The 13704-nt window shown below is 36.2% G+C and overlaps 2 protein-coding genes across 2 annotated transcripts; one reads left to right on the plus strand and one right to left on the minus strand.

The window, feature by feature from the left end:
- Nucleotides 1-2820: 2820 nt before the first annotated feature.
- IFT43 (intraflagellar transport 43) lies at nucleotides 2821-3772 on the minus strand. The gene is made up of 5 exons (XM_066404340.1): nucleotides 3670-3772; nucleotides 3400-3569; nucleotides 3281-3313; nucleotides 3110-3229; nucleotides 2821-3047 (listed from the first exon to the last, which is right to left on the minus strand). Exons 1-5 carry the CDS (start codon nucleotides 3709-3711, stop codon nucleotides 2843-2845), a joined length of 570 nt encoding a protein of 189 aa, XP_066260437.1. The 5' UTR covers nucleotides 3712-3772; the 3' UTR covers nucleotides 2821-2842.
- Nucleotides 3773-6287: 2515 nt separating this feature from the next.
- On the plus strand, nucleotides 6288-12489 carry Cda4 (chitin deacetylase Cda4). Its single transcript, XM_066405360.1, has 10 exons — nucleotides 6288-6462; nucleotides 9950-10047; nucleotides 10104-10215; nucleotides 10276-10403; nucleotides 10459-10664; nucleotides 11044-11200; nucleotides 11257-11395; nucleotides 11457-11592; nucleotides 11645-11755; nucleotides 11812-12489. The coding sequence occupies exons 1-10, from the start codon at nucleotides 6402-6404 to the stop codon at nucleotides 12101-12103; spliced, it is 1440 nt and encodes a 479-aa protein (XP_066261457.1). The 5' UTR covers nucleotides 6288-6401; the 3' UTR covers nucleotides 12104-12489.
- The last annotated feature ends 1215 nt before the right edge of the window (nucleotides 12490-13704 follow it).

A 13704-nucleotide genomic window follows, 5' to 3' on the forward strand; every position in this document is an offset into this window, starting at 1 on the left:
TTTGCTGCGGGATAATGATTGTGAAGAGTCTTCAATTAGGCGCAAATAGAAGCCTTACTTAGATCAATGATTTATGCCACTCCACTTCACATGCAATTAGTTTTTGCAATTGGGTGTAGTTAAATCAAAACGGGTTACAGTTTTTGACTAAATTATTGTCAAATATATAAATGGTCAAGACAACAAAAGGATGATGCATGGTATTAATTAAAATGCCATAATTCGGTGGGGAAGGGACCTTTGGCTGTTTTTAGGCAACTGTAAGAATTTATATGTTTTTAATAGGTGCAACATATTCTCCAGACTTGGCCCCTTCGGACTTCCACTCGTTCAGATTAATGCAGTCTCATCTAGCTAACCAGCGGTTTTCTAAAGTTGAAGATGTTCGAAAATTGTTCGATAACTGTTTTGCCTTGAAGCCACTAAGCGTCTACCGTAATTCATCATTTACCTGATAAGTGGCACAAGACCATGTGGATGTTATTTTGATTATTAACATTTTCAATAAGTGTGTTTTTAATGAAGTTTAATTTCACCAACAAAATGCTCAGTTTCTATTTCGAAATACTACTGAAAAAAATTGTTAAGTTCTTAGAAAATTTTAGCGATACGCAAAAATAGGTACAATGAGTATGAAATACGTAATAAAATCGCAAGATGGATTTTTTGCAAGGAATTTTGCAATTTATTACTACCTCTCCCTAAGCCCTACAAATTCCAGACCTAAACTATTTTTCGCAGGAAATAAACGTTCTATTTAATCGCAGGAAATGGTCCAATAACTGACTTTCGTTTGGTTCAAGGCAGGTAGCCCCAATCCTGAAAAATGTATGGTAATTATTGAGCAGTTAATTTTCGAATCTGGAAAACCCTAAATAATCTCGGAAATTGAATCAGAAGAAAAACTCGACAATTAAATAGTCTAGATTTTCCGGCTTTTATATTGATCAATTGATGAAGTGTTACAAAAAAAAGAGGACAAAAGAGGTATTATGAAAGAAACTTAACAGGCCTATAGGTACACAGTTAATTCATATCTAGGTACGAGAGACGTTTTTCCTTCTAAATTAAAGTAACCACAAGTTGACCCAACAAATTAAAGAATTAAATAGTCCGTTTACCACTCGAAGAGCGATCAGAAAACGCTTTAAATTGAAATACCAAAGTCCAGTTTAAAGTACTTTGGAAAAATTTTGAAAAAACCCCAAATAATAGAAAAAATCAATATCTAATAATTTTAAGGTTTTTGGGAAGATTTGCAGATTTTTGTGGGTCAGATTACACGATTATTGTTATTAAATGGTTTTGGGTCAAAAGTAGCAGGTATTTGGGCGCTTAGACAGCAGGTTAGTTGGGGTTAGTTCAAGTTAGTTCGGGCTAGTTCAGGTTAGTATATACGTTTATTTAAATTAACGTTTCCGTTATTTATAGAATTTTTCGTTTCTTTATTTCTGTAACAAATATTAGGCGTAACTTGCATTAAGAGTTTTCCAGAAATTGAAACACGAAAATTCGTGAATAGAGTTAAAAAAATGTAACGCTTTAAAAAATTGAACAATTTCTATTTAGAATCGCTTAAAAAAGTATGGAAAATAGATATTTAACTGTAAGAATTTACAAAAGTCCATGAGTAAACTAATCCTGATTCATGATGTACGTAATTCAGTAAGCAGGAAGTCAGTTGAAATAAAAATTATTTATGAATCCATTAAACTTACCTTCATGATTCGAGAAGAATACCACGATTGACCAACTATCGTCCATCCACCCCCCTTTACAGAACAAATCTTGCTGTAATGGCAATGTTGTAACTTGGAAAAAATTCGCTACATATAATCACAGCATTGACCAATAAATCGCCGCATCGTCTATTCCGCACTGGCAAAAGTTCAGTTCTAGTCGTGAGAAAATCAAATCTTCGGAGACTGGTAGGTAATGCAAAGATGCACGTAAGGACCCACACCACTATCTTTATTGGTGCTAATTTGATTTTATGCGTATGCGGGGTACATTTGTGTGCATGTGTGTGCAGTGATATTATATTGCAAAAGATAAAAACTCGTAAGTCGGTTAAAAGATATTAATAGGTAGCTTGGGTGCTTATGTGGGTGTCTTGTAACAGCCCTAATAGTGAAATTATTTATGTACCTGAATTATCGCTTGAACACTTAAATAATTAATGAACACCGCTTTAACATGCTAAATTTATGATGGGAAGATGAAGTTGGCAAGCTTTTGATCATTGGGCAGCCGGGCCTGAAATACGTCTATGACCTTCTTTTAGATCTATTTAAGTGCGTCAAAAACATTGTACATCGTCCACTGTACCACATTGATGGACAGGGTGTTTAAGATTTTAATGTACTAATTTGATTTGCTTCTATGTCCGAAAATCATCTTGTTTGCCAGGTTAACTATATTTATATATTTCTTCATACCGCCTACAAATATTAGAAATAAATTTTGCGGGTGTTCATTACTTGGGAAGGTATATGTATATTATGCAGTAAAAAAGTAATTTTTACTAACTCCAGTGGTATCCCGTGTCGACCGTTTTGTATAATATTAGAGCAACTTTAGAATTTTCGACTAGATGTTGAGTAAATTGGGATAAAAACGAATTTATAGCGTTATTTTCAAAGTTAATTTATTTTACAACCTTGATCACAAGACAACTTAATATTTGAATAGTTCTTGATAAAATGGTGAATAAAATAAATACCTTTTTGATGTGTGTTCAGATATTGTGCAAAAACTATCCGATATCCCCAAGTTTACGGCGATTATTTAATATTCATAAAATTTTTGACTAAATTACGATTTCGAATCAACTAAGATATATTCAGTTATTTCTTGACAAATCATTAAACAAGCTTTCCATAGTCCAGACTTCTGACTTAACTTGCACGTCCTTTTCTGGAAATAATTTACCCGTGAGAAAGGACAAATCGATGTTTCCTAAATTCCCGAAGTTTATTTTATCCCCTGGTCCGAATCCCAATTGATTGCTGTCCAGTTCTTTGTAAGTTGACTTGTCGACTGTTACTCTATAAGTTATATCATTAATGTCAGATAATACTACCATCATTTTAATTATTTTGTATCTCACACAGGCTTGACATCTGGTAAATTCAGAGGGTCATCCTGCAAGTCGTCAATGTCCGGTATTACTGGTATGTCATCTTCTGTGTTTCGGGGGCTCTCTTTATGGTCGGATTGGAATCGTTCCCTGGAAGGACGGATTGTATAACATTAATCTGACTTAAGGAAGCGTACTTACAGCTCAATAATATTTGTAGAGGATCTGCTGGCCCTAAGACATAAGACTGTTTAGATCAAACCATTCGTCTGCAAATCCTTTTGATTTATGGGATTTTGTCTGCAATAATATGTACGTACTTTGCTGATTTATTTCCTTCTTCTCCCCAGACGCTAGTTTTGCGTGGTTTCATAAGGGGTTTGTCATCTTTCTGGTCTGTATCAAAGGGATTCGTATCGCCAAAAAAGTTATTGGAATTTGACTCTCCTGGTGTGTTGCTGTTTGACCTGCGGCCTTGTTTGGGTTGGGACTAAAACATTCGTTAACATCAGATGTAGATAGTATTGATGTGAAAACTTAAATTTAATATTACAAAATTGTTTAAAAAACTAAATAATACTTTAGTTTACCTTTCTACCAGCCAGCAGGTCAATATCCTCGTCCCAGTTCATGATATCCCAATTGGTTCTTTGCTATTGGAAAGACTCACTCTAGCTCTAAAGCTTACCTGCCCTTTGCAATAATTAAGAGTGTGAAAACACTTAAATAATATACATTTAAATAATATTTCCCTGTGAGAGAACAAAATTACCCACAACTTATGATGTCTTTGGCTTGTTTGCGTTCCTCATGGTATAATATGGGTCGTTGTCTTGGCTACCCACCTTGAAACAACAGGTATATTGAAGGAGAAGTTGCTTTCTTTAGGCAACCAGATATACATCGTGATACTCTGCCTTTGAGTAACGATGATTAAACTTAAATATTTTGTAATACAATAATTTTCCTTCAAATCTATTTAAACGTGTTTTTATCTTGCTTTAGAATTGTGAAATTTTCTTGTCCGCACCCCAATAATGGAAGTTTTGGGCTTAGGATGGTTAGGCTCCAAGTGCTAGTTTGTAGGAACTATAAAGATGAAAAGATCTTCAAATTTTCGAATTTCAAATTCGAGGGTTAATATTCCTATTTACTGAACTATACGGTTTTTCCCGAGTTCTTGCTCCTCTATGTGCCTCCGGCCGCCTGATGATTGCCAAATAGTATGAAACCAGTTAGTGCAATCTCCTGTGGTAATCAATGGGGTGAGTCGAATTTCGGCAAAAAGTCGAAAGAAGCAGGTCTAAGCCGATTACCCCAAAAAAGTATTTAAATACAGTTACTTAGTAATAAATAGTACTTTTTTTGCATTTGCTTGCAATTACAATTTCATTTACATGTACCGAGTAAGTTTGTACAAGAACTTGTATATTCGGACAGGTCTGCATGTACAACTACAAGATGATTTATTTACCACAAATGAACGAAAATACAGTTTAAATAATTTCAACATGCGCCCGCAAAAGAGGGAAAATTGCTCTTGTCCTCTTTATCGGCCGGCCATTCTGGCCTAAATAATATCAATCCTTTAGATGCTTTCTGCTGGAAGTCGTATATTATTTTAGCATCCTCAGCACTGCATGCATTTATTTATTGAAATATTAATTTTGGAATGGCTGAATAAATTGGAGGATTTAGTTGTACCTTAACTTATGTTTTCATATCGCTCCATATGCATTTGGTTTTCGAGCAATCCTTTTCCGATATTTCGGTTATTTCTCGATAAACGTGCTCAAGAATTGGTTATTCGTACGTCTTCTTTAAAGACTGAAAGTTTAGCTCATTTTAATGGTGCGTCCTTCAGACGTCTTCATACAGGGCACCATACATACGGAGCACAGGATGTAGCATATTATCATGGGGATATTTCAGGGAGCGATAGTACTCTGTAAAATCATAAAAAATGCTAATAGACCTATGGTCAAAAAGGCACCATTTTCGATTTATAGAGTGGCAAATTTTCACGTTTTTCTCATATTTTGCCCTCTTCTCGCGTACGCCTTAAGTAAAATTTTTCAAATTTCGAATACGTCTTTTTTTAAGACTCTTTACAACAAAATGTTAAAATTGTTCGTAGCCGCAAATAGGGTGTTTCTTGGTTCATATATTATTTAATGCTTTGTATTTTCTTTTGGAACATCCTGTATAAATTCTTATGCCAAACTTAAATTCCTTCTTCAATTCTTTAATATTTTGGCTACCTGCAGTATTTTCGTATCTTTCACCGTTTTCGTAGAATTTGTAAAAATATCTATCGATGCAAATTAAGAATGTAAAGTAAGTGAGGAGAGAAAATAATCATCCGGTTCAGCTGTCAACCATCTGCACCAGCCCATTTCAGTACGGAAGCGAGGGAGTTCCTGAATCAACGTTTTAACAATCTTTGGATACGTCGAGGAGTACCTTAGTCATGGCCTCCTAAATCCCCAGACCTTAATAGTGTGGACTTTTTTTGTGGGACAATTGAAATCATTGGGGTATCAGACAGACCCTAATTGAAACATTAAAGGAATCGCGGAATAGAATAATGTATTCACGTAATATCATCGGCAATACTCCTGAAATATTTGAAGGAACAAAAAGCTAAAGAATTGAAGAAAGAATTTGAATTTGGTATCAGAATTCATACAGGGTGTTTCACAAAAGATGCAAAGATAACAATTTTTGCTATATGGCTACTGACGATTTTAATATTTCGTTATAAAGAAAATAAGTGTACGAAATTTCAAAAATTTAACTCTTGTCATATGGGAGAAAAACGCGAAATATAAGAAAAAATGTGTAACTTTGCTGTCCGGTATATCAAAAATGCAGCGTTTTTGACCATCGGTTTATAGGTATTTTTTAATTATTTTGCATAGTGCTACCAAGATATCTCCATGGCAATATGCTACACCTTGTGCATTTTGAATTGTCCTAATTTCTCCAGTGAATGCGCTGCAATGAGCCTGATTCTGCCATTGAGCAAAATTTTTATTTTACATTTTTTTGAAAAATGGCTCCGTGAACACACATTTTTCCCGAGAGATCATGAAGTAATTTGAAACTTTTTGTGTTCCCCTTTCGTAGTTTATTTAGTTCTCCAATCTCCCAGGTATGGACGGAGACATCAACAGTCGACTAGCCGGCAATAAAAAGAAAGTGCGAAACAGACGTCGACAAGTCCAACCTTCTCGGCTATAAGAAACACGAACTCCTGCTGTGCAGTACTACCAGCAAACAGTAAAATTGTGCCGTGTTCATTGTAGAATTTTTAAAAATTATGTGGGAACATACGAAGTTCGGGCTGGTGATTTGGGTGACATTGGGTCTAATCAATCAGGGTAAGCTTTAATTACGTTACACTTAATTACGTGAATTCACCAGTAAAAAGTAAACTGTGAATTACATGCAGGAAATAAAAGGCAGCTTTGAAACTTTCATAACACGAACAATAAAAACGCACGAATTTCTTCTCAGAGGATGTTATGTATCACTTTGTGGTTGAGGTGGTATCAGGGCTATTGTGCAACTTTGTTGCAACGTCATGCCCAAGCTCTCGTAAAGATTAGAAAAAACTGTCGTGTTTCTAAATATTTGTTTTAGGTACTATAAATCAGTGCACTGGCTTCAGAAATATCGAGTTGTTAGCTGTTGCATGCGGTGGAGTACCTGGACAGAGAGTCTCGGTACTCCAGATTATGCGTTTAATAAAATGCAACATTACTCATTATGCTCTCGATTTTACATAATAATAAATAGTAAACACGTAAATTTGCATTGGATTGAATTGCACGTATTCACAAAGCAAATTGGTGCTAATTATTCGAAATTCTAATGTAGCAAAACTGGGATCAGAAATGTTTAAATTGTAGCGAGGTTAACTGCTTGCCAAGCACCGCCAATATGGAATTTTGAGTAGAAAATTATTTGAAAATAATGCCAGCAAAATAACTTTCTAAAGCACTTTTTTAAGGTCAAACATTTTCTAATTTATGTCCTTTAAGAACGATCAGGTTTTAGCCTTGGTTTTAGCGCAACTGAGTGAGAACATAAATGATGATTGAAAAACACTTATGAGTATCATACGCTGGATCGATGGGTATCATGCGTGACATGGGTTTGAGTAGCTAAGTGATCGTCTTCCTTTTACCAACCTAGCTACCCACAGCTGAGAGGCAGACTGGCATTTGAATATCAGCAGTATTAAGAGCAGTTATTAGGACTCTACTAATATCATCTGAATCTTCCTTTTACACGATGTCGTGTTCGTATGCGCAGTGATACCTTGAATCGCATGTTCTTCAGTTTAATTTGCCCACGACATTCTACTCAGGAGCATATTAATGTCCATAGACCTATGATTATAAATGCACGGGTAGTACGAGTGATGTTTCTATAGTGCGTACCTTTGTACAGTATGTAAGATCTCTTCAGTTTAGGTATACGTGTAGCATGTATATACGAGTATATAATTTGAAAGTGAATTAAAGTAATTCATTAAAAAAATACAGTGTGTCCCTTAAAAAAAAACCGAGTCTCAGGTACTTGAAATGTGAAAAGTTTGGATATTTTTATTCGCACCCCATATAAAATTTATCAAAAATTCAAAATATACTCTAGTAGAACGACTCTTTTTTTACTGCATTAATTTTCAAACGATTCAATTAATACTATGTGAATTTAATCAGAATTTTAAAAAGGTTATTTTTTCTTCAATATTTACTTTAAATCGAATTAACTCAAAAACTTCTAAAAAAATGCATATTTTGTAATAACAAAAAATGCTTATAGTTGCAAGCAGAATTAGCGTCTATAACAAAATATAGGGTATTCTATTAAAAAAAAATGTATTTTTATCACGCCACGGTTTCCCATGCCATTTTGTAACTTCGACAATATTAAAAAACACAAATTCATGAAAAACCGAATAACTTTTATATTAAACCTTTTTTTCCAGATCTTAAGACTTTTGAGCTAAGGTAGTGGACCATTTTATGCGGGCCACTTGGTACATTACATACTGGCCAGCGCATTTACCAATTATGCTTTTCTTCTTTCCTTTACTTTTAAAATTCAAACTCGATATGAGGGCTTAAAAGCGTCAGAGTTACAAGTCATCTGCTGAATTTTACTTCAAACGGAATTTTTTAACAAATTTGTTATTAAGCACTGATTTATGCCATCCGGGGACGAAGTTGTAAAGTTTCTGGTTAAGTCACCCATAACACCGAAAAAAATTAAATAGGCGATGGAACTTAAAGCTTTGGTGTCCTAACACAGGGTGTTATACTTTTAAAACTCTTTTCATTTTATGTCTTTAGCTCAAAGCAATACCGGGCTTATAGAGGGACACGGTTGATTGACGGCCTAAGGCGGCGGACTTTCCTGGTGACCAGTTTTCCTTGGGGGTAGGGGGCGATGAATAAAAATTTCGATCCGACTCGTTAAGGCCGGCCCTGGCCCTGAACTACATATACATATAGTATACGTCCAATTATGAGCGATTTTGGACGAAATATCACAGCTTTGCATACGCTTTGCAGAGCTAGAACAGACGCGTTTTGCTACATTTAATCAGACATTTGCATCGATGAATCGGTATATCATCATGAATTATTCGCCTTGATGCTTCTAAATGGCCTAGATACCTAGTTTAAAATTTGGCGAGTGCATTCGCTGTTGCGGCCGATATGGCTTTTGAAAATGATTTAGGAACGTATTCTTCATGTGCCAGAGCGGATATGCTCATAAATAAAACCAGCTTAACAGACTTGTACTACTAACCAAAGGAAAATAAAAAGGTTCCTATTTAACTTAAAAACCTAGGGACGTGTAAAGAGAACATTAACAGTCTGCATTTCGGAGGGAAAGCACCTTGGGCTTAGGGTAGTTGGTAGATATTTTATAACATTTCATAAGTTTAGTTCGTAGCATTACAAAGTTAGACTGGTGTTATAATAAACACCCTGTATATTCCGAAAAATAGTCAACGGTACTTCAGATAACTAGTTTTTGCACCGCGCAAGCGATACGGGGAGTCGGAGACGCTCGTGCGTCATGCGCTTTGGAAGCAAGGCAAATTTCGATGATTTTGCGATAAGATCCCGTGTTGGCTGAGAAAGACGTGTCAATTTAGAGTGGCTCGTGCGGTCTGGAAAACTATGAAAAATGTGTGAGTTCTAGCGTGGTGCGACTGAAAGTTTCTGTTTTAATTAAGGGGCCAGGGCGGTGCCCTTCGGCCTCTGAAGGTTGTGTTGTTAGTCTGAAATTCTCGCTGATCGCATTAAGTTTGAGAACAACATTTCAATCTGTTTAAGGCGAACGTGCCCATTATCGTCTTTTTGCCAAACCCGTTCAAGCAACGTCACAATAATTGCATAGGTCACAAAAATAAACGAAAGTAAGAAAAGCAACACCATATCATATTCTCATATCATCACGTTTACTTTCTATTTTAGCCTCATTTGTATTATTACCGGATTACCGTATTTGTTGTATAAAACGTCTGCACGTACTAGGGCTGCCGCTATAGTTCGATTTCAAGGTCCACTTTTATGGGTGGAAAACTGCTCCACCGTGATTATTTACACTTTACTATACGTATAGAAACCCGGAGAAATTTTAAAGTAAATAATGCACAAGGTCTTCATTACCATAATGTATTCATAAGACTGTATTAACAATCATCGTTCCTACTAAGAACGTTTTATGTAACAATATCCCTGACAATGGTATATCCGTGAAAACGTTGCTCAATTCTGCGGATGATAAAAATCCCGGTTTGGAAAGCCATTTTCTACCCGATTTTTATCTATAGGTTCTTTACAGTTGTCAGCCAGCAAAAGAATGAAGAGGAATTTAAATGTCCAACAGCCACTGGTACGGGAAACTTTGCGGACCCCGTCACGTGCAGGAGGTTCTATCAGGTAACATGAAAACCATATGACTATTTTAAAATACCAAGACATTTTTACACTTGCAGTGCGTAGATGGCTACCCCTACATGAACAGATGCCCCTCGGGCCTCTTTTTTGATGACATCAGTAAGTTTTGCACCTTTAAGAACGAGGCAAGGTGTGGGCCTATTGCTACCAGTAAGTTGCGTAACATCACATGTCCCAATCTATTCCTATAATTCACATAATTAAATGAAGCTCCGGCACCCATAACGGAACCTCCAACTGACTTGGCAGAAAAATGTGACTTCTCAGAATGCCAACTGCCTTATTGCTTCTGTTCTAAAGATGGGACCTCCATTCCGGGCAATCTCGACCCGGAAAACGTAAGCATCCACTTCATCAATGTAACCGATAGTCCCTAATTTTTGTCATATTCAGACGCCCCAGATGATATTGCTAACATTCGACGGGGCTGTAAACCTACAGAACTTTGAGCATTACAAGAAAGTTCTCAATGGCAAGAGAACGAACCCCAATGGGTGCCCGATCAGGGGAACCTTTTACGTTTCCCATGAGTATAGCAACTATCAGATGATTCAGCAACTTGCTAGTGAAGGACATGAAATTGGAACCGAGACCATTTCGTAAGTTTAATTCAGGTTAAATCAAAATGTTGTTACGATAAGAGGGCTAAATGTTGTTACAATGAGGAAACCCCTACGAGACGACGCTCTGCGACAATGCCAGATGCGTTCATTTAGGCCACATTTAGTAAAGGTAACAGTTGTGCAACTGTTGTCTAACCGTTTAAACTTAGAAGTAAAAATTACGTCACCGCGACCTCTTATGTCTTTTCGTTCAAGAAGTTGGAGCAATTTTAGAGGAATGCCAGCAATTGTATTTCTTGAAAATTAGGGTTTTACAGGGACTGTTTTTATGGAGAATGAACCTAAAGAGTTTAGTGATACATTCTGAGATCTATAGCAAGGCGATAGTATCAAGCTCCTTTGCATTTCTTCATAGGTTGCAATCAGGACTACAGGACAAAGGCTATGAAGAATGGGTTGGGGAAATGATCGGCATGAGAGAGATTTTGAGGCATTTTGCCAATATTTCCAAAAGTGAAGTGGTGGGGATGAGGGCGCCTTTCTTGAAGCCTGGACGCAACACTCAATACAAGGTAGGAGCATCATTAGACTTTCTTAAATTGGTAATCACTGAAGGTCTTTCATCCAGGTGCTTGAGGAGTTCGGCTTTATATACGATAGTTCAATAGGAGTACCAGCTTTACCCATACCAGTGTGGCCTTACACTTTGGACTACAAGATTCCTCATGAATGCAAATCTGGCACCTGTCCTTCAAAATCTTTTCCAGGTTGTTATACCCACCTTCATAAAAGTAAACCACGCAATAACGTTTCTGAAACAAATTTTAGGAGTGTGGGAGGTTCCCCTCAATGCTCATTATGTAGAAGGCTTTGAGGGCGGTCACTGCCCCTATTTGGATCAATGCGTGTTACATAATCACGACCCCAAGGATGTTTTCGAGTGGCTGCAGGAAGATTTCTCAAGGTATTCACTTTGCTAACGAAACCGATAATAGTATGAAAACGGCATTTCTTAGGTATTACGACCAGAACAGGGCGCCCTACATGATGGCCTTCCACACAAATTGGTTCTCCATCAAGGAACTTGAAAAAGGACTAGAAATATTCTTGGACTGGGTGACAACGCTGTAAGATTTCAAAGTTCTTTCATGTAAAATTATAACTAAAAACCTAAATAAAACAGCCCAGATGTGTGGTTTGTAACCAATACCCAAGCTCTTACGTGGATGACCGATCCCAAGGGGTTGAAACAGCTGAACAACTACGAACCTTGGGGCTGTAGCAAGAAGGACAACCTTCCTCCAACCCCCTGCAAAGTATCGAACAAGTGCGCTCTGAGTTTTAAAAAGGAGAACTTCACCGACACGAGATACCTGGAGACGTGTGTTGATTGCCCCAACCAGTACCCATGGTTGGGTGATGCTACCGGGTCTGGAATTCCCAACAAAGACAATTATGTACCTGATAATGTATGAACTATAGGGTTTTGCCTGAGAAATGCTGGTTTATGGAGCATTTTAATGTGATGTCTAACGAACAATATCCAGTATAAAATTTTGGTAAAAAAAAAAAAATCTTTATTTATAGTTAAAAGTTGTTGCAAGATCTTCTTCAAGAAGCTTGCCTGGAGGGTTCATCTCTCTATTAAGCATCACGGTTCCCGCCATTCATTATTTGCCTCACTTGTTGGTGCTGGTACCTACAGTTTTTGATTTTGTTTTGTTGGTCCTCACAGTTTTTTGATTTGAATGAGGGATAATGATGGTATGTTGCCTTTTTTAGCGTAAAATTTCCAATTTGAAATTCGTGAAAAAACAGGTACTCGATTTGAAAATTAAGTACATAAGAAGTTGTTCTAATCTTTTGTCATTTGTGGGCTTCGAATAAACAATTTAAATTTAATACTCTTTTAATTTATTTTAAAAAATCTTTTAAAAAAAATTCTACAGTTATTGGTATGCAGTGCGCGTCTAAAGTTTAGAGAGGCGAGAAAAACATATTTCACAGTCCTGCGACACATCCAACAGTGGGGTGCCGATAAAGCAAATAGTGGAAAAAATATTTTATGCTCCACTGTCCTGCAGAGAGTGTTTATTAAGTTGGGAGTATCGTTTAAAATTCATGAACAAATTACCTGGTGATTTCTTCGTTACGTCTTACAGTTTTAAAGGGACCTGAGAAGGTTATCCAATACTTACCCAAATAGTTGATCTTCTATGAATTTACGCAAATTGTTGCCACCAAAAAAATCTTCGATTACGGTAGATATTGGTCATATCTGCTCTCTCATGGGGAGCTTATAGTCAGAACAATGAGAAGGAAGGCAGTGGCGTACAGGGTGTCTCATGATAATATGTTAAAAGTTCAGAATCTGTGGATGGTTTTCTCCTAATAAGTTCGGCATTAAATATTTTTATGAAAGTTCGGGAGTATAAAATAGGTGTTGATGAACATCTTTTATGGGGAAAACAATATTTTTTATTAGGCCAGTGGTATCCTCTTTGATGTGACGCTGAACATTTTGAACGAAAAATATGATACGCCACTGGTTTTTAAAATAAAAATAACCTTTTGGATGCTCCATATTTCTGCCAAAAAAAAGGTCTTTTGAATATTTTTCATAATGTTAACCATTTTCATGGAAAAAAATGAAAAAAAAATGTTTTCTATCTAACATTAAAACTACAAGACTAAATTAGCCACATTATATTACTTTAATGTTATTTTTAATTTAAACATTCAAGAAACTTTTATTTCATAGAAATATGGAGCATTCAGAAAATTATTTTTATTTATGACAAAACAGTGACGTATCACATTTTTCGTTTAAAATATTCAGGGTCACAACAATGAGGACGCCAATGGTGAAATTAAAAACATTTCTTTTTCCTTAAAAAATGTGTCTGCACCTATTTTACGTTCCTCAGTTTTCGTAAAAATGTTGAATGCCGGCATGATATATTAGGAAAATCGAGTATTTCCGACAGGAAGCGAAAACCGACACATGTTCATATGAAAATTTTTTCTCATAAAATTCTCCACAGATTCACCCAATGAATTTTAGACATAACATTAT

The sequence above is a fragment of the Euwallacea similis genome, chromosome 2 (genome assembly GCF_039881205.1).
Source record: "Euwallacea similis isolate ESF13 chromosome 2, ESF131.1, whole genome shotgun sequence".
NCBI lineage: Eukaryota > Metazoa > Arthropoda > Insecta > Coleoptera > Curculionidae > Euwallacea > Euwallacea similis.